Source organism: Ovis canadensis, chromosome 10 (genome assembly GCF_042477335.2).
Source record: "Ovis canadensis isolate MfBH-ARS-UI-01 breed Bighorn chromosome 10, ARS-UI_OviCan_v2, whole genome shotgun sequence".
In the NCBI taxonomy this organism is placed as follows: Eukaryota; Metazoa; Chordata; class Mammalia; order Artiodactyla; family Bovidae; genus Ovis; species Ovis canadensis.
In genome coordinates, this window is record NC_091254.1 from 40,294,489 (window position 1) to 40,319,585 (window position 25,097).

The 25,097-nt window shown below is 36.9% G+C and overlaps 1 protein-coding gene across 5 annotated transcripts in view; it reads right to left on the reverse strand.

Moving 5' to 3' along the window:
- Positions 1–25,097, reverse strand: part of NBEA (neurobeachin) — a 669,183-nt gene that overhangs the window by 260,130 nt on the left and 383,956 nt on the right. For all 5 annotated transcript variants that reach the window (XM_069601566.1, XM_069601568.1, XM_069601567.1 and 2 more), the window contains exon 38: positions 6,939–7,063. In XM_069601566.1, coding sequence (XP_069457667.1) covers positions 6,939–7,063 — 125 coding nt within the window. The remainder of the gene's footprint in view (positions 1–6,938; positions 7,064–25,097) is intronic.

The window sequence follows — 25,097 nt, forward strand, 5'->3', positions numbered from 1 at the left end:
GGACTATAAAGAAAGCTGAGTGCCGAAGAATTGATGCTTTTGAACTGTGGTGTTGGAGAAGCCTTGAGAGTCCCTTGGATGGCAAGGAGATCCAATCAGTCCATCCAAAAGATCAGTCCTGGGTGTTCACTGGAAGGAGTGATGTTGAAGCTGAAACTCCAATACTTCAGCCAACTGATGTAAAGAGCTGACTCACTTGAAAAGACCCTGATGCTGGGAAAGACTGAGGGCAGGAGGAGAAGGTGGCAACAGAGGATGAGATGATTGGATGGCATCACCGACTCAATGGACATGGGTTTGGGTAGACTCCGGGAGTTGGTGATGGACAGGGAGATCTGGTGTGCTGCCATGCATGGGGTCACAAAGATTCGGACACAAGTGAGTGACTGAACTGAACTGATACCTTGAAATGAATGAATTGCCAAGTAAACAGCAGCAATTAAGTACATGAACTTATATTAATATGAATGCTTTAAATGAAATGGTTGAAAGATATGATTCCTGCCCTCAACTTTTTTTATCTCAGAATATAAAATACCTAAAATCAAAATACTTTGTGATAACTTCATAAGGTGAGCTACTACCAAGTCAAAATATTGATCCCTTTCAAAGAAGTAAATTAGGCATTTTTATGCCTCCATGTCTTGGAAATTCCTGTTATTAACTCTGCCGCTTCTGATTAATTCCTAACCTTCTCTTAAGTCAGTTCATAAGTAATTATTTCAGTGAAGCTGATTCCAACCCACTATCCCCAGAGTCATCCATCTTCCTTCTGTTCCTTATGAAGTACCACTTCCCTCTATGAGAACAGCTTATTTCTTTCCACTAGACCAGGATTTTTCAACCTTGGTACTACTGATGTTTTCAGCTGGATTTTGTTGTCCTTTTGATAAACTGTCTGGTGAATGGTTGGGTATTTCAGCAGCCTTCTTAGTTTCTACCCTTTAGACACCAGGAACATGGGCTGACTTCCATCCCTTCCATCACTACACTAAACTAAGTGCTGTGGGGAGGCAGAAACTGTGTCTCAGCCTCTGAACCTGTACTTTGTGCATGCATGGCATGTGGAAGATACCTGATAAATGCTTTCAAATGAATGAAGCTACTTGTTTCCTCTTGAGTCAGTTTAAAGCCTTCCATCTAAAGCTTCAACATAAAAACAGGGGAGTTGTTAAAACCTTGGTTGTTCTTATACGAAAACTTTAAAATGCATTTTATAAACATTTTATAAGTCAGCATTTAAATAATCCATTTTAGTTCTTTTAAGAGACTGCAAAACCATGAGGTAAAGATGAGATTATTTTAAAATATCCACTGGCATCAAAAAGAGCTAAAAGATGATTCCATGTATGTCTTTCTCTCACTCATACAAAAGTTACATCATTAATTTTTCAATAAATTATTTTTACAATAACCAGATCATCTGTTTCATTCAGGTATGAAGATTTAATTAATAATATACCAACTAAAATGAACTTATCAATGAACAATTATAAGAAGTCTGCTAGAGACAATATGGTATAAACAATCGAGACCAATAGGTTAAAAACTCAAATAATTCTATTTTCCAACTATTCTAAGTGTAAACTCTTCAAAAAATTGAAGTAAAAAAAAAAAAATGAAGTCAGATAATGTGAAGTTCCTGTCTCAACAACCATGTGTAGCTGCATTAGTATTTTTAAAATTCTCAGTGCTTTTCTTGTTTCTTGAATACTGCATGTAGCATTCTACAGTAGTCATGCATATACCATCAAAACTAATTTAATTCCAGATTTATCACAGTGCTGCTTTTTCTTCATCAAGGTCATATCATGATGGCTTCACAAGCTTGGATAAACCAGGTGCTAAGCAGACACATCTCTGAGGAACCTAAGGATGTTCTCATTTGCAGTTCTCAGCATATCTTATTATTTATTGCCAAAGAAATGACTGATTAACTTTGTCATCTTTGCTCCAAGTTTTTTTTTTTTCCTTTGGCTAAACCAGCCTGCCCTCCTCTGCGATGCCTGATCAGACCTATTTAGGATGACGTCTTTGATCACAGACATGGGGGAGTCTGAGATCTTAAGCTTTGATGAAACATTGTTCCACTATAATTTCATGGAAGGGAAAGAGAGTCCAAAATGATAATTGACAGTCAACAAGACAACCAAACTTATTAAGACTTTAACTATTTTTTTGACAGCATAATCTTTCAGTGCCAGAATCTGTCTAGTTTAGGTTTTAATATACAAGCAATACATAGAACACTCCTATTTCAATCATTTGCTTATTAGCTAATATGCCCTGAAGAAGAAAGTCCAGCAGATCAAAAGATGAATTTATAGTTTAAAATATTTTCCTTATATTCTTCCATTGCTATGGTCTGCAAAATTCCTGGTAATCAATTAAATTTGCACTTGAATGAGATTTTTAGTATTAGAAAATACTGAAATAGCACATTGAGTACATATGAAATTAGAACATTAAACATCAGGAAAAAAATTACATGCCTCTAGGTTTTTATTAATCACATTCCAACACCAGAGGCTGAAAGTATATCAAATCACACCAAATCTTTTGCACATGACAACCTCATAAATTATTCAACTTATTAGTATTACTAAGAAGCATGAAAAACTCCATCAGTGCTAAGGATGTTTTCCAACTGAAAAAGGTCAACCAAAAGTTTCAATAATGAAATGGAAGAGAACACTTTTCAAAGTAAATATGAAATAATTCTCTTTGAAAATATATCCAATTCTGATTATTTGTTCATTTAAAAGAAAGTATTGCTAATGTATTCGTTTTGTGGCTCCAAATAAATTACCTAAAAATGTCATGTAATTTAAATTGCAGCTGTTTCTGCCCAGCACATGAAAGTGTAACTATAATTTAATCTGAAATGTTTGAATTGAAGAAAAAGTATAGTGATTCAAAACATATTTATTAAAACATTAACTCCGCAAATTCAGTTTCACTTCTATTATATTAACATAGGCTCACATTCTTGAAACATAGTGTACCACATGAACAGAGAGACATGACCAGTGATCAATCTCAGGGACTGCTTTGATGGCCATGTAAATATTTTTTATTTAAATAGTTTTAGGTTATTCTTTCAGCTTATACAACTTGGTTAACATTCTGAAAACTTAGATCACTGATTCAAATACTTCTAGCCACACTTAACATTCCAGTCATAAAATATTCTGTTGTTCCTAAAACAACTTTGTTGCCACAATGTAGATGAACAGAAAAAAAAAAAAACTGACTATAGATTACAGCAGAGTTTCTCTGTGCATTTAATGTTTAACTTTCAAGACAGAACTGAAATACTGCAATTATTTAACACAGAAAAAGAAATAACTGAATTTCAATTTGTTCTAAAAGCTCTCTCAAAATTTGTAGGTTTGTGCTATATTTATACCCTTCATCTACATCTATACAAACCAAAACATTAAATCATTTGGATGTTAGTCTACACACTGCCAGACTTTAAGGTACTTAAAACACATTTAAATGTTTAATGGCAGGCAGAGTGGCCAGATGATGGTCTGAGTTTTGTTAGCTTTTATGAATGTTCTGGGGAAATGTGAATACAAAAGCTTTCTCTAAAATATACAAAATATGTTTTCAATTAAGTCTTTCAACATCTATTTTCATTGAATGAAGTGCTTTGTAATAATTACTGACACTTCCTATTTCTTCTGAAGAAATACTTTATACATAGGTTAGAAGGCACAAAAGTATTTGGGAGAAGATATAGGACTATGTTCCTGGCCATATGTAATTCCTCTTTCTACTTCTAGGTACAGATCACTCCAGGGAGAACTTTTCACTCACCTCTTCACAACCTCCATACTTCATCTTACTCCCTACCCTCTACCCACTTCCTAAAGTCCTCCGATGTGAAGTTGAAGATGAGTGTTCTAGAACTGTTTCTGGAAGTAGAATTGTTTGAGTTCTTTTTTGTCTTCTACTACCCATCCTAGGGGCTTCCCAGGTGGCTCAGTGGTAAAAGAGTCTGCCTGCAATGCAGGAGATGCAGGAACCATGGGTTCAATCCCTGGGTTGGGAAGATCCCACAGGTTCAATGCCTGGAGAAACCCATGGACAGAGAGCCTGGCGGGCTACAGTCCATGGGATCACAAAGAGTTGGACACGACTGAGGCGACTGACCACAGCATAGCACACTCTACCTTACCTCCAGGAGTGACTACAAAGTAAACCTGGCATGGGCACCATGTAGATGTCTTGAATGCTTCATGGCATACATGTGGATGCATAACTTAAAAACATACCCTACCTTCCTTTTATCAAAGAATCCAACTCAGGAGGGATAATAGGTTCTAATTATTTCCAATGATCTACTATTCAAAATTCATAAACAACTGTGTCATGCTGTGCTAAGTCGCTTCAGTTGCGTCTGACTCTCTGCGACCCCATGGACTGTGTAGCTCACCATGCTCCTCTGTCCATGGGATTCTCCAGGCAACAACACTGGAGTAGGTTGCCAGGCCCTCCTCCAGGAGATTTCCTGTCCCAGGGATCAAACCTTCGTCTCTTATGTCTCCTACATTGGCCAGGAGGTTCTTTACCACTAGCGCCACCTGGGAAGCCCTCTTCAATCACTATATATTTTAAGACACATTTATATTACACAGATGTTTACTATCATTTATATCATTCATCTATTTAAAAATCAGAATTTTATATTTTAGTTTAGATACATTAATAGTGGTTACTATATTACTAAAATACATGACAGTCAATCTTAAAAAGGTGTTAATAAAAAAAATAAGTTTATTTCTGATAAGGTTTGACATTGGTTTAGCAAAAGAGACATTTTACAAATTGAACATACACAATAAGGCATCCATTTTTATAGAGAAGCAAAATAAATATTTTTCTAACAAACCTTTCCTACAAGCAACCTGTGGAATGACAAATGTGGTATAATGTGAATCCAAACAAATGTGGTATTGGCAACTCAGTGTCACTAATAGTATTACACCAGCCCAACTTCTATTATATATTGTGTTCAGAAGTTTCTAATTTTAAATGAGCTGAATTCAACATGAATTGATGAAAATGCCTAAATGGATATATATATAAAATGAAGTTTAAAAAATTTTAAGTTCATATTATAAAGCATGCATTTTAAGTAGATATTTTAAAGAATTTCTTTTGTAGGACATAAAGGTAACAACTCATTTTAAGTTGGTGTTAATTCCTTAGGTATCAGAATCCTTAGGCGATTTTTTTTTTGAGTTGATTAAAAGAAATCACCTACAGTACAAGTCAAATATTATATATATATATGTATTATTTTTTTTTTAGCACTGTCTCTCCTGTAGTTACTTTTACTGTATAGTATTATTTTAGGTGTAATAGTTTTGGGACTTCCCTGGTGGCTCAGACTGTAAAGAATCTACCTGCAGTGCAGGAGACTGGGGTTCAATCTCTGGGTCAGAAAGGTCCCCTGGAGAAGGGAATGGCTACCCACTCCAGTATTCTTGCCTGGAGAACTCCATGGACAGAGGAGCCTGGAATCCTCACATATTTATTTTTGTTTTGATCCTCAGTAAACTGTATCAATTCATAAACTATTTATATAGTAAATTTTCAAAGCTGTGTACATTTTCTTTCTATTAAGGTTACATATTTTCTCTAATCTATCAGAACATGAGTGGCATCCTCTGCTACATATTATTCTGGTAAATTTTAAAACACATGGCTCACTAGTGTGTATTGGTGCTGTTTTGTCACTAAGTAATGTTCAACTCTTTTGTGGCCCCACAGACTGTAGCCCATCAGGCTTCTCTGGCCATGGGATTTTCCAGGCAAGAATACTGGAGAGAGTTGCCATCTCCCATTCCAGAGGATCTTCTGAACCAGGGATAGAATCCTCGTTTTTACCACTGAGCCACCTGGGAAGCCCCATGGCTCACTTATTACTCTCAAATAAAAAAAAATCAAGTGACTGTGAGAATAAAAGTAGTTAATAAAAAAATATATGGACAGTATTCAATTATGGTATTTTCTGAGGGTATGTGGTTTAGAAAATTGTGACACGATCAATCAAACTTAAATTTCTTAGGCTATTTAAAATTAGGTGCACAGACAGAATAGCCCTATGTACACTGTTTGGTGGACAGAAATCTAAAGTAGCAGCATTTTTATTAAATTACAAAAAATATTTTGATATTTACTATTTATTGCACATTTTATAAAGGACAATTTAGGATGCAATTCTACTGTAGTGTGATAGCTCATGCTATCTTTAATATAGGATGGTATTTTTCAAACTTTATTTGCAGTTGGAGGATTGTGAACTTACATGGGCATACAGAGGCATTATTTATTTTATTAGACTGAAAATGATAGAATAGAATAGGGTTAAAATAGAGAATGCCATGTAGTGAGATTATTAATAAGATATTTATTTCAGTTAAATACTCAAGCATGTGCAGGTATATGTGTATATACATAACGGTCCACATGTTTGTATATATATTTCATGTATACTCACACAGTGTATGTATGTACACATACCCACACAAATTACACATAAAAATATATAAATTTGAATACACAGTTACAATAGTAAATTTTTTTAAGTGAAAAAAATCTGAAAGGCCAAAGTTTGAAACATGTTGAAAAGGAAAATGACTTTACTCTTGTTTTAGGCTGTGGGAGAAGATGGTGGGTAATAACCAATTATGTAAAGTCTTCCTAATCTATTACAAAGAAGCTGAAAAGCCTAACATACATCAAAAGGGAGAAATACTGGGTTAATTAAGTGTAACCTAAATGATGCTTCACAATAAAGTAGAATGTAACATTTTTGACTTATGACATGGAGAACCTGAAAAGGTACTGAAAGGAAAAAGAACTATCAATCACAGTCACCTCACATCGAGGAGCATTCCTGTGTAAGAGGCACCGATACTCACCGTACTCGATCGCAGCTTTGAGCAATGCTTCAGCATGAGTGGAGCCAAATGCATTACGGACAAACCGTCTCCTTCGACGAAGATCATCTTCCCAGTAATCCAAACGCCAGAAATCATGCAATTGGCTAAGAATGGGAATATGAAAAACAAGAATGATTATTAATAATTTTGTATAACTGGAAATGTACTTTTTCAAGTTATATGAATTAACAGACTGTTTACACAATAAAATTTAAAAGCTTTGCACACTTTCTTTTTATTAGGATTAAATATTATCTGGAGACCTGGGTTCAATCTCGGGGTTGGGAAGATCCCCTGGAGAAGCAAAAGGTTATCCACACCAGTATTCTGGCCTGGAGAGTTCCATGGACTTTATAGTCCATGGGGCTGCTATGAGTCGGACATGACTGAGCGACTTTCACACATTCAACCCATCAAGAATGTGAATGGCACTATATATTATGGTAAATCTAATGCTTAATAACAAATACAATTACATCTTTATTTCTTTAGTCTCATTGGAAAATTAAGGTAACTTTTGAGATATGTCTGTTTTATAACTGCATTTGTATACTTATGTTTTCTCTGCAAACGAACAAACTTAAAATAGTAACATTCTCATATTTTAGGCATTATAACATTCAGGTCTGCTTTCCTTACAATGTTCCTTCTTTCACTAAAAACATTAATCACTGGGAGTTTAGAACAAATGCAGCATCAAATTACAAGTATTAATGGCACAGTTTGCATTCTTTTACACTGTTTTTAACAAGGCTTGTAAATCACAGGATAGACCTCACTACAAATAGTTTGCAATTTAATGACCATGGTTTCTTAGTAACTGAATTAAGAACCATAAAATATTGCCCACTTGGATTTGGTAGAACAATGATTAAAATAATGTGCTGAAATATTCATTGAAATAATTCCCTACTGCCCACAGCAACCTGAGAAAAGTGCAATTTTATCCATTATTAATAATACTGAATTAGAGCTACAAAAAATTTCAGTATGTGGTAATCGTCTTGGTAAATTATTATTCTAATGCTCACAGAATCCTTGGATGATTTTACAGCTTTCAGCTAACATAAACCATTAACAATCATGGCCATCATTGGGTAACACTGTCTAAACTATGTTACACTTTAAACCAATATTAAAAATCTACGTGATATTAGAGAAAACAACTGAAATATATTTGTTGCATATTGATGGAACATTTTACAATATCACTTTTAAGTTCAATTTAGTTTTGTAAACAGTGATGAATGCTGCTGCTTGAAAAGTCTGTTTCTCTCTGTATAATTCTTGGTGACATATACTCAAAAGATAATACCAACATTCTGACTTTCCTGAGCATCACCATTTATAAAAACATATAAAATGCTTTCACAGAAGGTTCAATTTCAGTTTTTATTTTGATATTTTATTATACGAGAACACTGTGCTTGATTAAGGCAGAAACTATACAAATTTGCTCATCATTATCTCTCTAGCACAATGTCTGGCACATATTACGTTTTTAATAAGCACTCAATGAATTAATTTAAGACAATTTTTGTTACTTTGAAAATCTGCAGAAAATTATAGTCATTGAAAACAAAAATTTTACATTTTATAGCTATTTGATTTTTTCTGTAACTTAATTGTAAAAGGACATATCAATATAAGGGATACATAAAAACATTTAAATTATAATCATTTAAATTCTATCTTAATATACTTGTTTTTAAGCATATATTATTTTGTCAAAATAAGGATTACCTGTTGATTAATTATTACAAATAGTGTACCTCTGTCATTAATTTAAAATAGGCTAATTTCTATCCCTACAAATGCAAATTAATTCTAATAGTTTGAGGAAGACCACTTGCTATAATGATTTTCCTTAAAAGTATGTTAAATTTAAGTAACCAATTTCATATGCAGAAACCTGATATCTGATCTTTTCGCCAATTTCTAACCACAGATATACTTTATTCCTCCAATTAAATATAACTTAAAAATAAATTGGATGATACATATATACAAAACAAACATAACAAAATTCTGAATGGAGCATGGAACGCAGACAGGTTAAGGACCACAGGGCCTGAGAACAACAAAGTGGTGAGTTCCTCCCTGGTTTTTGTCTTAGATACCCTAGATTTGGAGGCAAAGAAGCTAGCAATCCAGACAGGACAACAGCTACAGACAAAAAAAAAAAAAAAAAGGAAAAGCCCCATAAAAGCATGTTTCTCTAGGAGAAAGATGAAGAAAAGGGCATCCTAGGAAGACAGGAAACTTGATGACAATCACTGTACTCCAACCAAACACCACAGAGAAGCTATGTCCCCTAGAGACCTACACACTAGCAAAGGATGAGTGGGGAGTGTAGATCTGAAACCTCATGATGGTATAATGGGGCACCCTCACATCCGCACTGGGGTGGTGATATCAGAGAAAATGAAATAAGGAGCCAGGACTCTCATCTCTGCTGGTTGCTGACCAGGTGCCCCACCCTCAAGGAGTCAGTGGAGAACATGTAGAGAGCCTGCATTTCCTTCCCCTATGGACAGAATGAGGCATCCTTCTCTCTTTCCTATGGGATGATATTGGAAGGAGGCACAGTAGAGTCAGGACTTCTACTACTAACGGAAAGCAATGAGGCCACCCCCCAATAGTGGACACCATGTGGGGAGCTGGAACTCCCACTGCTGGCAAGCAGTAATAAAGAGTTGCCCACTCCCTAGATGTCAATGGAAGGGAAGTGGGGAACCTAGATTGCTATCTCCACCTGGTAGTGAAGAGGCTGTTCTCCCCACCTGCCCTGGTGGAGCAATGTAAGAGAAAGTCAACTAAAATAGAAGACTTAAATAAGATAAAAATATCTCAGAAAATAATAATTTAAAACATCTTGTTTCAATTTCAGATTACTTGTTATACCATGAATCTGGAAGATCTCAAATGGAATGTAAAAAGATCATCAATAGATGCCAATGCTGAGATGACAAGGATATTAGAATTTCCTGACAAGGATTTTAAACCAGCCATGATGAAAAAGGCTAGGCTTCAGTGAGTAATTAGGAACATACTTGAAAGAAAAAAATAGAGAAAGACTCAGCAAACAGTTCCAGCAAAATAAATAAATAAATAAATAAATAAATAAATAAATAAAACAGATGATGTAAAGAGGTACCAAATGGAAATTTAAGAACGATTAAATATAGTGAAAAAAAAAAATAAAAACCTTAGTAGATGGGTTTAACAGAAGAATGAAGGGGACAGAAGAAAAAAAAAATTTAGTTAACCAGAAGACAGAACAATAGAAATTAACCAATCTGAACAGTAGAGAGTAAGTAGAGACTGAAAAAAATTGAACAGAGCCTCAGAGATTATGGATTACAACATCTAACATTTGTGTTATTGGAGTCCTGGAAGGAGAAGAGAAAGAAAGCAGGACTAAAATAGAGTCTGAAGAAATAATGGCTGAATACGTCCCAAATTTGAAAAAAAGAAAAACACAACATAAATGTATATAGATTTAGGAAGCTGAGTGAATATAATAAACCCACAGAAACATAGTAAACCCAAAGAAATATATGCTAAGACATACTGTAATTAAAGTTCTGAAAAATAAGGACATAGGAAAATGTAAAAGGCAGCCAGAGAAAAATGACATCTCATCTATAGAGGTAAGCAATTAGAATGACAGCATATTTCACATTCAAAGCTATGGTGGTCAAGTATGGGGAAGTGTAAAGTTTTTGCTATGTGCTAAAAGAAACATCAACCCAGAATCCTACAAACACGCTTTAGGAATAAAGAAGAAATGAAAATATTTTCAGAAAATGAAAAAGAATTTGCCAGCCTCAGGACTAGTCTAAAAGAATGGCTAATGGCAATCATAAACACAAGGGAAGCAAGAACAGGCTTTACTTTTCCTCAAGTGTTCTCAGAATTGACAACACAATTTTGCTGTTGAAGCAAAAATTACAACACTGCCTGATGTGGCAGTTGTGCCTGAATTGTGTACAGAGGTAATGTTTAAAAGAAATATAAATGAGGGAGGGTAAAGTGATATAAGGGTTTTACCGATGGCTCAGCTGGTAAAGAACCTGCCTCCCAAAGCAGGAGACACAAAGAATATGAGTTTCACCCCGGAATCATGAAGATCTCCTGAAGGAAATGGCAACCAACTCCATATTCTTGATTGGAGAATTTCACGGACAGAGGAGCCTGGTGAGCTACAGATCATGGGGTGGCAAAGAGTCTGATACAACTGGGTGCACACACACACACACTGAGGTAAAAATTTCTATACTTCACTTGGACTTGTAAAATGACAGCACCAGTAGACTGTGATGAGCTATGTAGATATAATGTAACAATTAGAGCAACCTAATTATTGAGCTATGGATGGAGGTTCAGGATATTATACAGGAGGCAGGGATTAAGACCATCCCCAATAAAATGAAATGCAAAAAAGCAAAATGGCTGTCTGAGGAGGCCTTACAAATAGCTGTGAAAAGAACAGAAGTGAAAAGCAAAGGAGAAAAGGAAAGATATATCCATCTGAATGCAGAGTTCCAAAGAATAGCAAGGAGAGATAAGAAAGCCTTCCTCAGCGATCAATGCAAAGAAATAGAGGAAAACAATAGAATGGGAAAGACTAGAGATCTTCTCAAGAAAATTAGAGTTACCAAGGGAACATTTCATGCAAAGATGGGCTCAATAAAGGAGGGAAAGGGTATGGACCTAACAGATGCAGAAGATATTAAGAAGAGGTGGCAAGAATACACGGAAGAACAGTACAAAAAAGATCTTCATGACCCAGATAATCACGATGGTGTGATCACTCACCTAGAGCCAGACATCCTGGAATGTGAAGTCAAGGGGGCCTTAGGAAGCATCACTACAAACAAAGCTAGTGGAGGTGATGGAATTCCAGTTGAGCTACCTCAAATCCTGGAAGATGATGCTGTGAAAGTGCTGCACTCAATATGCCAGCAAGTGTGGAGAAAACAGCAGTGGCCACAGGACTGGAAAAAGTCAGCTTTCATTCCATTCCCAAAGAAAGGCAATGCCAAAGAATGTTCAGACTACTGCACAATTGCACTCATCTCACACGCTAGTAAAGTAATGCTCAAAATTCTCCAAGCCAAGCTTCAACAATACGTGAACCATGAACTTCCAGATGTTCAGACTGGTTTTAGAAAAGACAGAGGAATCAGAAATCAAATTGCTAATACCTGCTGGATCATCAAAAAAGCAAGAGAGTTCCAGAAAAATATTTATTTCTGTTTTATTGACTATGCCAAAGCCTTTGACTATGTGGATCACAAGAAACTGTGGAAAATTCTGAAAGAGTTGGGAATACCAGACCACCTGACCTGCCTCTTGAGAAATCTGTACACAGGTCAAGAAGCAACAGTTAGAACTGGACACGGAACAATGACTGGTTCCAATTAGGAAAAGGAGTACGTCAAGGCTGTATATTGTCACCCTGCTTATTTAACTTCTATGCAGAGTCCATCATGAGAAACGCTGGGCTGGAGGAAGCACAAGCTGGAATCAAGACTTCCGGGAGAAATATCAATAACCTCAGATACACAGATGACACCACCCTTATGGCAGAAAGTGAAGAACTAAAGAGCCTCTTGATGAAAGTGAAAAAGTTGGCTTAAAGCTCAACATTCAAAAAACTAAGATCACAGCATCTGGTCCCACCACTTCATGGCAAACAGATGGGGAAACAATGGAAACAGTGACAGACCTTATTTTTCTGGGCTCCAAAATCACTACAGATGGTGACTGCAGTCATAAAATTAAAAGATGCTTACTCCTTGGAAGGAAAGTTATGACCAATCTAGACAGCATATTAAAAAGCAGAGACATTACTTTACCAACAGAGGCCCGTCTCATCAAGGCTATGGTTTTTCCTGTAGTCATGTATGGATGTGAGAGTTGGACTATAAAGAAAGCTGAGCACTGAAAGATTGATGCTTTGGAACTGTGGTGTAAAGAGATCCAACAAGTCCATCCTAAAGGAGATCAGTCCTGAGTGTTCATTGGAAGGACTGATGTTGAAGCTGAACCTCTAATATTTTGGCAACCTGATATGAAGAGTTGACTCATTTGAAAAGACCCTGATTTTGGGAAAGATTGAAGGCTGGAGGAGAAAGGGACAGCAGAAGATGAGATGATTGTATGGCATCACTGACTCAATGGAGATGAGTTTGAGTAGACTCCAGGCGTTGGTGATGAACAGGGAGGCGTGGCATGCTGTGGTCCATGGGGTCGCAAAGAGTCAGACACAACTGAGAGACCAACTAAACTGAACTGAATTACTGAGCAACCTAATTAGTGCAACACTAAAAAGCTATACAAAGACATATGTTAAAAATGACTATAGTTAATGAACTATCAGAAAGAGAAATTAAGAAAAACCCCATTCACAACTATGTCAAAAATAATACCTAGGAATAAAATTAATCAAAGAGGTGAAAGACCTATATGATAAAGATACTGAAGAAAGAAATTGAAGTAGAGACAAAAAAAAAAAAAAGAATTATATTCCATGCTCACAGATTGAAAGAATTGATTCTGTTGAAATGTTCATATTTTCCAAAGCAATCTACAGATTCAATGCAATCTCCATCAAAATTACAATTGTATTTTTCACAGAAATAGAACATAGAATCCTAAGATTTGTATGGAACCACAAATGGCCCAAACAGACAAAGCAATCCTGACAGAGGCTGGAAGCATCATGCTTCCTGACTTCAAACTATATTACAAACCTATACGAACCAAGCCAGTATGATATTGACATAAAAACAGACACACAACTTAATGAAACAGAATAGAGAGCCCATAAATATATCAACATATTTATCTATCTCTTATGGCCAAGGAGCCAAGAATACACAATGGAGAAAGGACAGTCTCTTCGAAAAATGGTGTTGGGAAAACCGAACAGCCACATGCAAAAGAATAAAACTAGACCAATCTTACATGATACGTAAAAATTAACTAAAAATGAGTCAAAGGCTTTAAAATGTAAGACCTGAAACCACAAAACTCTTAGAAGGAAACACAGGCAGTGAGCTCCTTGACATATGTCTTGGCAGTGAGCTCCTTGACATCTGTCTTGGCAGTGAGTTTTTGAATTTGGTATCAAAAGATCCCCTGGTGGCACTAGTAGTAAAGAACTTGCCTGCCAGTGTAGGGGACATAAGAGACATGGGTTTGATCCTTGGGTCAGGGAGATCCCTTGGAGAAAGACAAGGCAACCCACTCCAGTATTCCTGCCTAGAGAATTGTCACAGACAGGGGAAGCTGGAGGGCTGCAGTTCATAGGGTCAGAAAGAGTTGGATACGACTGAAGTGACTTAGCACACATCGAAAGCAAAGGCAATAATAAAAACAAACAAGTGGAACTAAATCAAACTAAAAAGTTTCTGCATAGAAAAAAATCAATAAAATGAAAAGGCAGTCTACCAAATCAGAAAAAAAAATACTAGGGAATCTTATATCTGATGAGAGGCTAATATCCAAAATGTATCATGAACTTGTAAAACACAAAACAACAACAAAAACACCAAACAACCTGATTGAAAAACTGGCAGAGGATCTGAATAGACCACAATAATAAAAACGTTTTTACCTGTAGTTTCTAAAATCTAAAATCTATTATCTTTTTTTTTTTTTTTTGAGGGAAGTGGGAATTGAGAAAATTTAGATATTTGTTCTCTGATTTGTTCTTCTGGTATTGTCCCTATTTTCTATGTGGAAATTATCTTGATATTACTGAGAGTCCAGTCTTTGATCATTTGAAGGATTTTCAATATTTGAATAGATATAAACTCTTTAAAAAACCCCAAAGTTTTGTTTCTTTTGAATCATGCTTGTTTTCCTGTTTACAATTTAAAGATAGTGTGAGTACAAGATAGGTATTCAGAGTTGTGCTTTCAACTCTGAGCAAACAGTATCACCCACTAAAATCAATATTCACTTATTTCGTTCTCTCCTTTCTTCAATGTTTTTATTCAAAAATATATTTACTGAGTACTTATCCTGTATTAGGCAATGTTCTTGGTGTTGAAGATATATTATAGCAGATTAATATGCATAAGATATATTCCTTTCCTTTTATTCTAACTCACACGTTATTTACCCTGCTTTCCCACTGAAATTGAATATGTATTATTGACCCTTTAACTAAATCACTCCTCTACCACACCTCTTATTTAATATTTCAACAGATGCGTTTAGCTATATTCTTCTGTAACATGTGAACTATTCCAGGAAAAAAGATAATAGAGACTACTCTAATTTTTAAATTTTTAATTCAAATTTTTGATTTTTAATTAAAACATAATTAATTAAAAAAATTTTAAAACTACTCTAAGTTTTCAATAAGTTTTAACCCTAGATGTGATTAATAATTTGCAAGCAACATCAAAAATTTTTACTCTGGGATGTACCTATTTAGGTCACTAAGTTTTGAGCACTCTAAGAGATTGTTTTAATACTTTACATAAGGTCAACGAGCACGTCTTTTCTTGAAGGAGAGCTCATTTAGATTTCCTGCACTTGAAGAGCAGTCAGGTGGACACACAGAGGACCCACTGTGCCATCACTCTCATGGTTGTACAGGTAGTCATCCTGCACTGAAATTTCACTTGTATGTGCAAGTTTATAGCAGCTATGATCTCACATGTGATATCTCTAATGATGTCAGCTGGGAGGATGAATGTGCTATCATACGTACTGTTTCCCAATATTTATTTATTTTGGTGCTTATAGCTTTGTTTTGCCTTTCAAGACTGACTTGTAGAAACACTGAGCATTATATATACATTTTATTCATGATTATGATTTTACAAGTATAGTACATAATTGCCAGAAAAGAGGAGGTAAAGAGCCAGTAATTAATGAAGGGAAGATTCCCAGTTAGGTTGTATTATGATAATTAAGGTCACTATCAATGTAACAGTGTTCACTAATTGGAATTTGGTGTTATTTTAGCACAAATAGGGTTCAGGAATCATCATTTTTTTCCAGGAAATTTCTGATAGTTGCATTTTAGACTTATTAGAATGCACTCAATTTTCTTAAAAAGGATATCCCCCCCTTCCCACCCCCTCACCCCAGCCAGGAATCAATCACCTTCATAAGCTAGAAGGAAAAATGAATTTACCTGGTAAGGCATAATTGAACAGTTAATTGGTTACTTGATATCTGATAACAAAAACTATCCAGTGGAGCAGACAAAAGAGTAAAAGGAACAAAAGAATATTTTGCTAAACATACACACAAAATACAATCAGAACTGAATTTTGGCTTGGCTAGAGAACCGGTGGTGATCACTTGAGCTCAAGGTTTCTGGGAATGACCTAATTCTGTCAAGATCGACCAAAAACATAAATGCTAACAGACTAATAGTTAAAAATTGTTACCCTCTCCTCCTCCAAACACACTGTAGATGGCATTCCTCCATCTGTTTGGAAATAAAATGTCAGATGTAAGTCACTTCCAGACAAAAGTTTTAAGAGTCAGTGAAAATTTATTGTGTTCCCCTCCCTTTGTTGTAGCCAGCAAGAAAACAAGCACTGATGTGGAGTCTCCATCATTTTCCATCCTGAGTGACTTCAATGTGCATAGCTTCCCTATTGTCCCAGACTGAACATGTAGCATGAAGGAGAAATAAACCTTACTTGTGTTGAATTGAGATTTGAAGGTCCTGTCACTGTAGTGTAATCTAACTCCAGAATGGAATAAGTTCCTAAAATAATAATACTTACAGAAGGGCCAGTATTTACTGAGAGATTATGGTATCCCAGGTACTTTTCTAAGTATTGTGTATGTATTAAGTCATTTACTCTCCATAAAATTCCGTTTGAGATAAGTGAACTCATTTTACAAGTGAAGAAATGGAGGTGCAGGAAGGTGAATGGAGTGCCCAAGATTAAGCAACCAGTAGGTGGCAGAAGTATCTGTCCTCACTCCAGCTGACTTCCTAGCTCACACCACACTGCCTCTAACAGTAAGTAGAGAGAGCAACCATGAAATGAACAAACCTGAGGATATTACTCTGAAAGTAATGTCCGACTTCAGTCGTGTCTGACTCTGTGTGACCCCATGGACTGTAGCTCACCAGGCTCCTCTGTCCATGGGATTCTCTAGGCAAGAATACTGGAATGGGTTGCCATTTCTTTCTCCATAGATGAATATAAAGACATGATTTCTATCTTTGTGCAGCTTTCAGTCCATTTCATAATGTAAATAAATTTATAGCTTTTTTGGTCAGTGTTAAAAAGGAAAGAGATGAGACAAATTCTCTTTAATAAAAATGGGGGAAACAATTTACCATATAAATAGATGTGCCAGTACACAAGCATGACTATGCCAATGAAACATGATTACAAAGAATGTTGGAAAAACAAATTCTGTATTTATTGGCACTTAGTCCTCCTCTGTTAAGAAAAATCATCAACCTTTTACTTAACATGTCTGGTGTGCTACTGAGTCAATTCCTAGTGATCTATATGACATCAATGTTATGTGTATGTACACACATTCACTCTAAAGTGTAAATCAACATAGATAAATTTGACATATGTCTAGCTGTTAGTACTGTTCTGACCCTCCTATGTATTACTAAGCACTTCTACCAAAGTTTCATTTCTCTGACACTTTTACATCCTCTCTGACCTGAGGCTGTATTATATTTGGTGACTTAAATGACAAAGTGATTGGTGATACTTCTGAAAAATGCATCCTTCCTGTCTTTGAAAAGTGTACCCTCACATTCTGACACTGTAAAGTCAGTTTACAAAGCCAAATTCTAGACTTTGGTCCAGGGTTTTCAAGTCAGGCTAGTTTGTTCCCTCTCCCTGCATTACTGAACCTGAAAAGAAATATACTATTCCAAATACAACACTGGGGATGCATTCCAACGTCTGTCCATGTCATTTGTTCCCAAGCATACCAGTGGGGAGTAGTTACTGTGAATGATGATTTTTGAGACACTCTCTGAAACATTTTGGATTTACAGAGAGGGAGACAGTGATTGATGAATGTATATGAATTAAACTAGGCTTCCAATTAAATTTAATGAAGCTTTAAATGAAAAAAAAAAAGTGAATATTATTAACCTGGTCGGGAAGATTACCTGGAGTAGGAAATGGCAACTTGCTTCAGTCTTCTTGCCTGGAAAATTTCATGGACAGAGGAGCCTGGTGGGCTACAGTCCATGGGGTCACAAAGAGCCAGACACAACTGTGCAGCTGAGCAGGCACACACATGTAGACTGCACAAGCCATACTTCATAACGAGAAAAGCTTTGTTAGCAGCCAAATCAAACACCTTAAAGGCATGAAGAAGAAAGTGGGTAGGAAAGTAAACTTTTTGCTTAAAATTTTGTTTCCATTCCAGGTTTCTTACTTTAATCAGAGTTAAGTCTAACTTTCTCTTAATGGTGCTACTCTTCAGGATGGTTCCATGGGTAGCTTATGCTACCCTCTCCCTTCCATTTCCCTTGTATTGTTTACTGCAGTGACAATCTGTTGAACTTTTCATCTTGTTTGCTCCTAATTTACATTTTTTAATCAAAAAAAGAGAAAAAGGTAGTATCAGTTGGTTATAGTATTACAGTATAATCTTAATCCTAGTGCATGAAAAGTAAAACCTATAAAATACACTGCACAAGAAAACCCTTATTCAAGGTGACCTTTGAAAAGCCAAAGTGATGTCGCCCAGTAATTTTAAAGAGATATATTTATACTATAAATTTGAAGGTAGACAGATGTCTATTTGATAAAGGGCAGAACAAATCATTCAAGAAAATATCACTCTGTCCTTAAGAGTAATTAATCATATCTGATGGCTTATATTTCCTTTTTATTCATTATTGTTGAGTGAAAAGTCTCCTAATCGAGTACTGTATGTTTTATTTGATTCTCTAATTTGCATTTTGCTTTCTTCAGGGAAAGCAGTTTTTTTGAGGACAAAAATGTTATTCTTTTGCTTTTCGGGTGCACCAACGCTCCTTATGAGCCTGTTTTTTTGGTATTGTAAGGAATACAGTGGTTTTGAGTCTTTAAGGGATAGTTTTTCATGTGAAAATGAGATGACAAAAATAAGCCTGTAAGCATCTGGTCAGGTTCTCTATGCTTTTGGAAGACACAAGAGCAGCTACTTTAGGTGTGGTGTCCAAGAAACGGCTCAATCCTTACAAAATACTTATTTACAATGCTCGTAAATTTTGAATCTCCACTAAAGGAAGAGGAACAAATATAGTCGTCGAGTATCTAGCAGAGAGATAGAGCTGGTTCTTGAGCTTTCTGTAACCAAAAGCTGAAGAGGAAGGGTCTCCCCGTTGGAGTCTTATTAACTCTTTCTTTTAAGGGTTACTTTTACCAATGAGGTCGCCCAGTGAGATCAGAAGAGGCATTCAGTTCAGTCGTGCAGTTGTGTCTGACTCTTTGTGACCCCATGGACTATAGCACGCCAGGCTTCTTTGTGAATCATCAACTCCCAGAGCCTACTCAAATTCATCTCCATTGCGTCGCTGATGCCATCCACCCATCTCATCTTCTGTTGTCCACTTCTCCTCCCACCTTCAATCTTTCCCAGCATCAGGGTCTTTTCCAATGAGTCAGTCCTTTACATCAGGTAGCCAAAGTATTGGAGTTTCAGCTTCAGCAATCAGTCCTTCCAATTAATATTCAGGACTGATTTCCTTTAAGATGAACTGCTTTGATCCCTTTCAGCCCAAGGGACTCTCAAGAGTCTTCTCCAACACCACAGTTCAAAAGCATCAATTCTTCAGCACTCAGCTTTCTTTATACTCCAACTCTCACATCCATACATGACTACTGGAAAAACCATACCTTTGACTAGGCGGATCTTTGTTGGTAAAGTAATGTCTCTGTTTTTTAATATGTTGTCTAGGTTGGTCATAGTTTTTCTTCTAAGGAGAAAGTGTCTTTTAATTTCATGGCTGCAGTCACCATCTGCAGTGATTTTGGAGCCCGAGAAAATAGAGTCTCTCACTGTTTCCATTGTTTCCCCATCTAGTTGCCATGAAGTGATGGGACCAGATGCCATGATCTTAGTTTTCTGAATGTTGAGTTTTAAGTCAACTTTTTCACTCTTCTCTTTAACTTTCATTAAGAGGCTCTTTAGTTCTTCTTCATTTTCTGCCATAAGGGTGGTGTCATCTGCATATCCGAGGTTATTGATATTTCTCCCGGCAATCTTGATTTCAGCTTGTGCTTCATTCAGCCTGGCATTTTGCATGGTGTATTCTGCATATAAATTAAATAAGCAGGGTGACAATATACAGCCTTGGCATACTCCTTTCCTGATTTGGAACCAGTCTCTTGTTCCATGTCCAGTTCTAACTGTTGCTTCTTAACCTGCATACAGATTTTACAGGAGGAAGGTAAGGTGGTCTGGTATTCCCATCTCTTTAAGAATTTTCCACAGTTTGCTATGATCCACACAGTCAAAGGCTCTGATGTAGTCAATAAAGTAAAAGTAGATGTTTTTTGGAACTCTCTTGCTTTTTCGATGATCCAACAGATGTTGGCAGTTTGATCTCTGGTTCCTCCGTCTTTTCTAAATCCAGCTTGAACATCTGGAAGTTCATGGTTCATGTACTGTTGAAGCCTGGCTTGGAGAATTTTGAGCATTACTTTGCTAGTGTGTGAGATAAGTGCAATTGTGCGGGAGTTTGAATAATCTTTGGCATTGCCCTTCTTTGGGACTGGAATGAAAACTGACCTTTTCCAGTCCTGTGGTCACTGCTGAAGTTTTCCACATTTGCTGGCATATTGAGTGCAGCACTTTTACAGCATCATCTTTTAGGATTTGAAATAGCTCAACTGGAATACCATCACCTTCACTAGCTTTGTTCATAGTGATGCTTCCAAAGGTCCACTTGACTTCGTACTCCAGGATGTCTGGCTCTAGGTGAGTGATCACACCATCATGGTTATCTGGGTCATGAAGCTCTTTCTGTGTATTCTTGCCACCTCTTCTTAACATCTTCTGCTTCTGTTAGGTCCATACCATTTCTGTCCTTTATTGTGTCCATCTTTGCATGAAATGTTCCTTTGGTGGCTCTAATTTTCTTGAAGAGATCTCTAGTCTTTTCCATTCTATTGTTTTCCTCTATTTCTTTGCGTTGATGACTGAGGAAGGCTTTCTTATCTCTCCTTGTTATTCTCTGGAACTCTACTTTTAGATGCTTATATCTTTCCTTTCCTCTTTGCCTTTACCTTCTCTTCTTTTCTCAGCTATTTGTAAGGCCTCCTCAGACAACCATTTTGCCTTTTTGCATTTATTTTCTTGGGGATGTTCTTGATCACTGCCTCCTGTACAATGTCATGAACCTCCATCCATAGTGCTTCAGGCACTCTATCAGATCTGATCTCTTGAATCTATTTGTCACTTCTACTGTAAAATCATACGGGATTTGATTTAGGTCATACCTGAATGGTCTAGTGGTTTTCCCTACTTTCTTCATGTTTGAATTTGGCAATAAGGAGTTCATGATCTGAGCCCAGAGGCAGAGAGGCAGGCTTGAGACAGTCAGAGCTGGAAGGCAAGGGTTTGTTACAATCTCAGCCCCAGAGCCAGCATCTTCCACTAAACTGTGAGCAGGCTCCCAACTGCTAACCACAGCTTCCTGAGATCCTGGATGACTGACATCCGCCAGGAGGGTCACAGCCTGAGATCAGCTATCCAGAGGAGATACTCGGCACGCCCTGGAAAGTAAGTGGGTGGGTCTGGGGAAGTGATTAAAATGCATGGTACACTTGGGACAGTGTGCTCACCAAACATTTGGTCTTCTGAGCTGCTCAGTCCAGGGAAGGGCACAAAATGCATGCCCAACCCACAGAGACTGAGCCAGAACTGTGTCTGAGTGTCTCCTGTGGAGGTATGGGTCAGCAGTGGCCTGCCACAGGGGCTCTGGGTGCAGCAGACCTGGGTATGGCATAAGCCCTCTTGGAGGAGGTTGTGACTAACCCCTCCAAAGAACCATCAGAACTTACAGAGGACTGTGGAAACAGACTCTTGGAGGGCACAAACAAAACCTTGGGGGAACCAGGACCCAAGAGAAAGGAGCAGTGACCTCACAAGAAACTGACCCAGACATGCCATGAGAGTCCAGGAGTCTCTGGCAGAGGCGTGGGTCAGCGGTGGCCTGACTGAGGGTCAGAGTCACTGAGCGCAGCAGTGCCTGCATGGGACCTTTTGAAGGAGGTCACCATTATCTTAAATCTTCATTGAAGTGAAGTCGCTCAGTCATGGCCTACTATGTTCCTCCGTCCACGGGATTTTCCAGGCAAGAGTACTGGAGTGGGTTGCCATTTCCTTCTCCAGAGGATCTTCCTGACCCAGGGATGGAACCCAGGTCTCCCGCACTGTAGGCAGACACTTTACTGGTTTACTCTCTGAGCTACCAGTGAAGTTCGATTATCTTCATTATCTCCACCATAGTTTGGTCTCAGGTCAAGCAACAGCGAAGGGGGGAACACAACCCCACCCATAACCAGAAAATTGGATTAATGATTTACTGAACATGGCCCCACCCATCAGAACAAGACCCAGTTTCCCCCTTAGTCAGTCTATCCCATCAGGAAGCTTCCATAAGCCTCTCATCCTTACCCATCAGAGGGCAGACAGAATGAAAACCACAAACACAGGAAACTACCCAAACTGATCACATGGACCACAGCCTTGTCTAACTCAATGAAACTATGAGCCATGCTGTGTAGGGCCACCCAAGACAAACAGGTCATTTTGGAGAGTTCTGACAAAACGTGGTCAACTGAAGAAGGGAATGGCAAACCACTTCAGTATTCTTGCCTTGAGAACCCCATGAACAGTATGAAAGGGCAAAAAGGTATGATACTGAAAGAGGAACTCCCCAGGTCAGCAGATGCCCAATACACTACTGGAGGAGTAGAGAGGTAATTCCAGAAAGAATGAAGAGATGGAGCCAAAGCAAAAACAACACCCAGTTGTGGATGTCATGGATGATGGAAGTAAAGTTCGATGCTGTAAAGAACAATATTGCATAGGAACCTGGAATGTCTGGTCCATGAACCAAGGCAAACTGCAAGTGGTCAAATAGGAGATGGCAAGAGTGAACATTGACATTTTAGGAATCAGTGAACTAAAATGGACTGGAATGGGTGAATTTAACTCAGATGACCATTATATCTATTACTGTAGGCAAGAATCCCTTAGAAGAAATGGAGTAGCCATCATAGTCAACAGAAGATGTGTGGTTCCAGCAAGTAAGTGGAAAGCTTTTATGATAAAATAGTTTAAAGGACATCTTCACTTTTATAGCTTTTACTTTCTATACCTTTTCACTTTATTCACATTTGCTAAAAAATAGTGGTTCCAACATCATGAACAATTAAATGAGGCAGGGCTGGAGAGTAGAGAAATCAGTTCCGAAAAGAAAGAAAGCAAAAAAGAACTTTATTCAATGAGCTCTCTGGGACCTACATGATTAGCAAATAGGGTGAACTGCGATTTCACTCTTTGTCTTTGCTTCTTTAACCAACTTTTTTCCTGACTCATTTTGTATTTATTACTTTTTTGGGGGCAACAGCATATAAGCTTTTTGGTGCATCTTTCCACTCCTTTATGAATTTTCTTCCTTTTCCAGTAGAGCTAGTCTCAATTTAAAGAAATCTTAGGGCAGAAATAATTACTTTTATCTTAATCAGGCAAACTGTAAAGTTACTTATGAAACATTTAATTCTATAAAGCAATTATTCCACTTGAAGAAAGGAGATATTTTTTCATCTTAATAATTACTGCTGTGGTGGATAGGCTTAAATAATTTTAGAAATAATTAAAAACTATTTCCCATAAGACTTCAGAAATTGATCACTATAAGAAATTACACAGGAAAGAATTTGCTTAACTTTATGCTAAACTGTACAATTTTCAATTATCTTTAAAATTATATCTATTACTGCAAAGTAAATGTTTTCAATAACATAAAAAATTTCATATAAAAGATATATGTTACATAACACTTACATGCCTGGTATTATTTAAAATGAAGTTTATGATTTCACTGTTACATTTTCTAAATCTTGGTTCATTTATAAAATGGGGATAAATAAACCTACTTTATAGAATTGTTGCAAGGAAGGCATTTAGTGTTCGGCCCTGTGCATGGTACAGAGAAGTAAGCAGCAGTAGCAGGAGGCAGAATAGTTAGAAATAATTTCAAATCCAGCCTTGCCTCTCACTTAGGTAAATGACAGCTTGTCTTGAGTATTAGTTTCTTATCTATGTGGGAGTAATAGTTCTCATTAAAGTGGTTTGTTCAGTGCTTGCTACAAGTCCACCAATAAATAATAATTATATCAGTTCTTATACAAATTGGATACAGTTATGTATTTCTATTAAACAAGTTTGCCAGAAATTCAGATGTATTTTTGAAAGGTCTAGCATTTTTTAATCCAACACCTAACTGTAGTGACAGTTATGCAGAAGTAAAAAACCTTTTATCATCCTCTGCAGGGTCCCTGGAGTGTTCCTCTTTCCAATATCATCACCCCTACTGCATTATTTAGAATCTTGGTTTCCCTAAGAGTGTCCCCCAAACCTGTGCTGTTCATTCCTAGTCATACGCTATTCCTTTCATTTAAATGTACATGCTCATCCAAATGTTTCAGATTGTTTTGTGTCATATGCCATTATTCTCCAGAACAGTCTTGCTTGTAAATTTGGCAATTAAATATTTGATTATATTCTGGCAGATCTCAGCTTTCCATTTCATCATATGTTTATACCTCAACTCTCTTACTAGACTGTAAACAACAAGACACCAGAGTTTCTGATTTACACAGCTTCGTAAGTCTACAGTACTTTAGAAGAGTTTGCAAGTAATAGGTAAGAAATAATGCTTGATTGTTCCCTCATGGTGTTTTCATGTAATAAAATTAGATTTAACTTAATTTTTCTTAATCTTTATTTACTTATTTATTGTTTGGTCGTGTCTGCACGGCATGTGGGATCTTAGCTCCCCAACCAGGGAACGAACCCATGCCTTCTTCATTGGAAGTATTGAGTCTTAACCAGTGGACCACCAGGAAAGTCCTTAGATTTAACCTTTAAAACAAAATTATAACA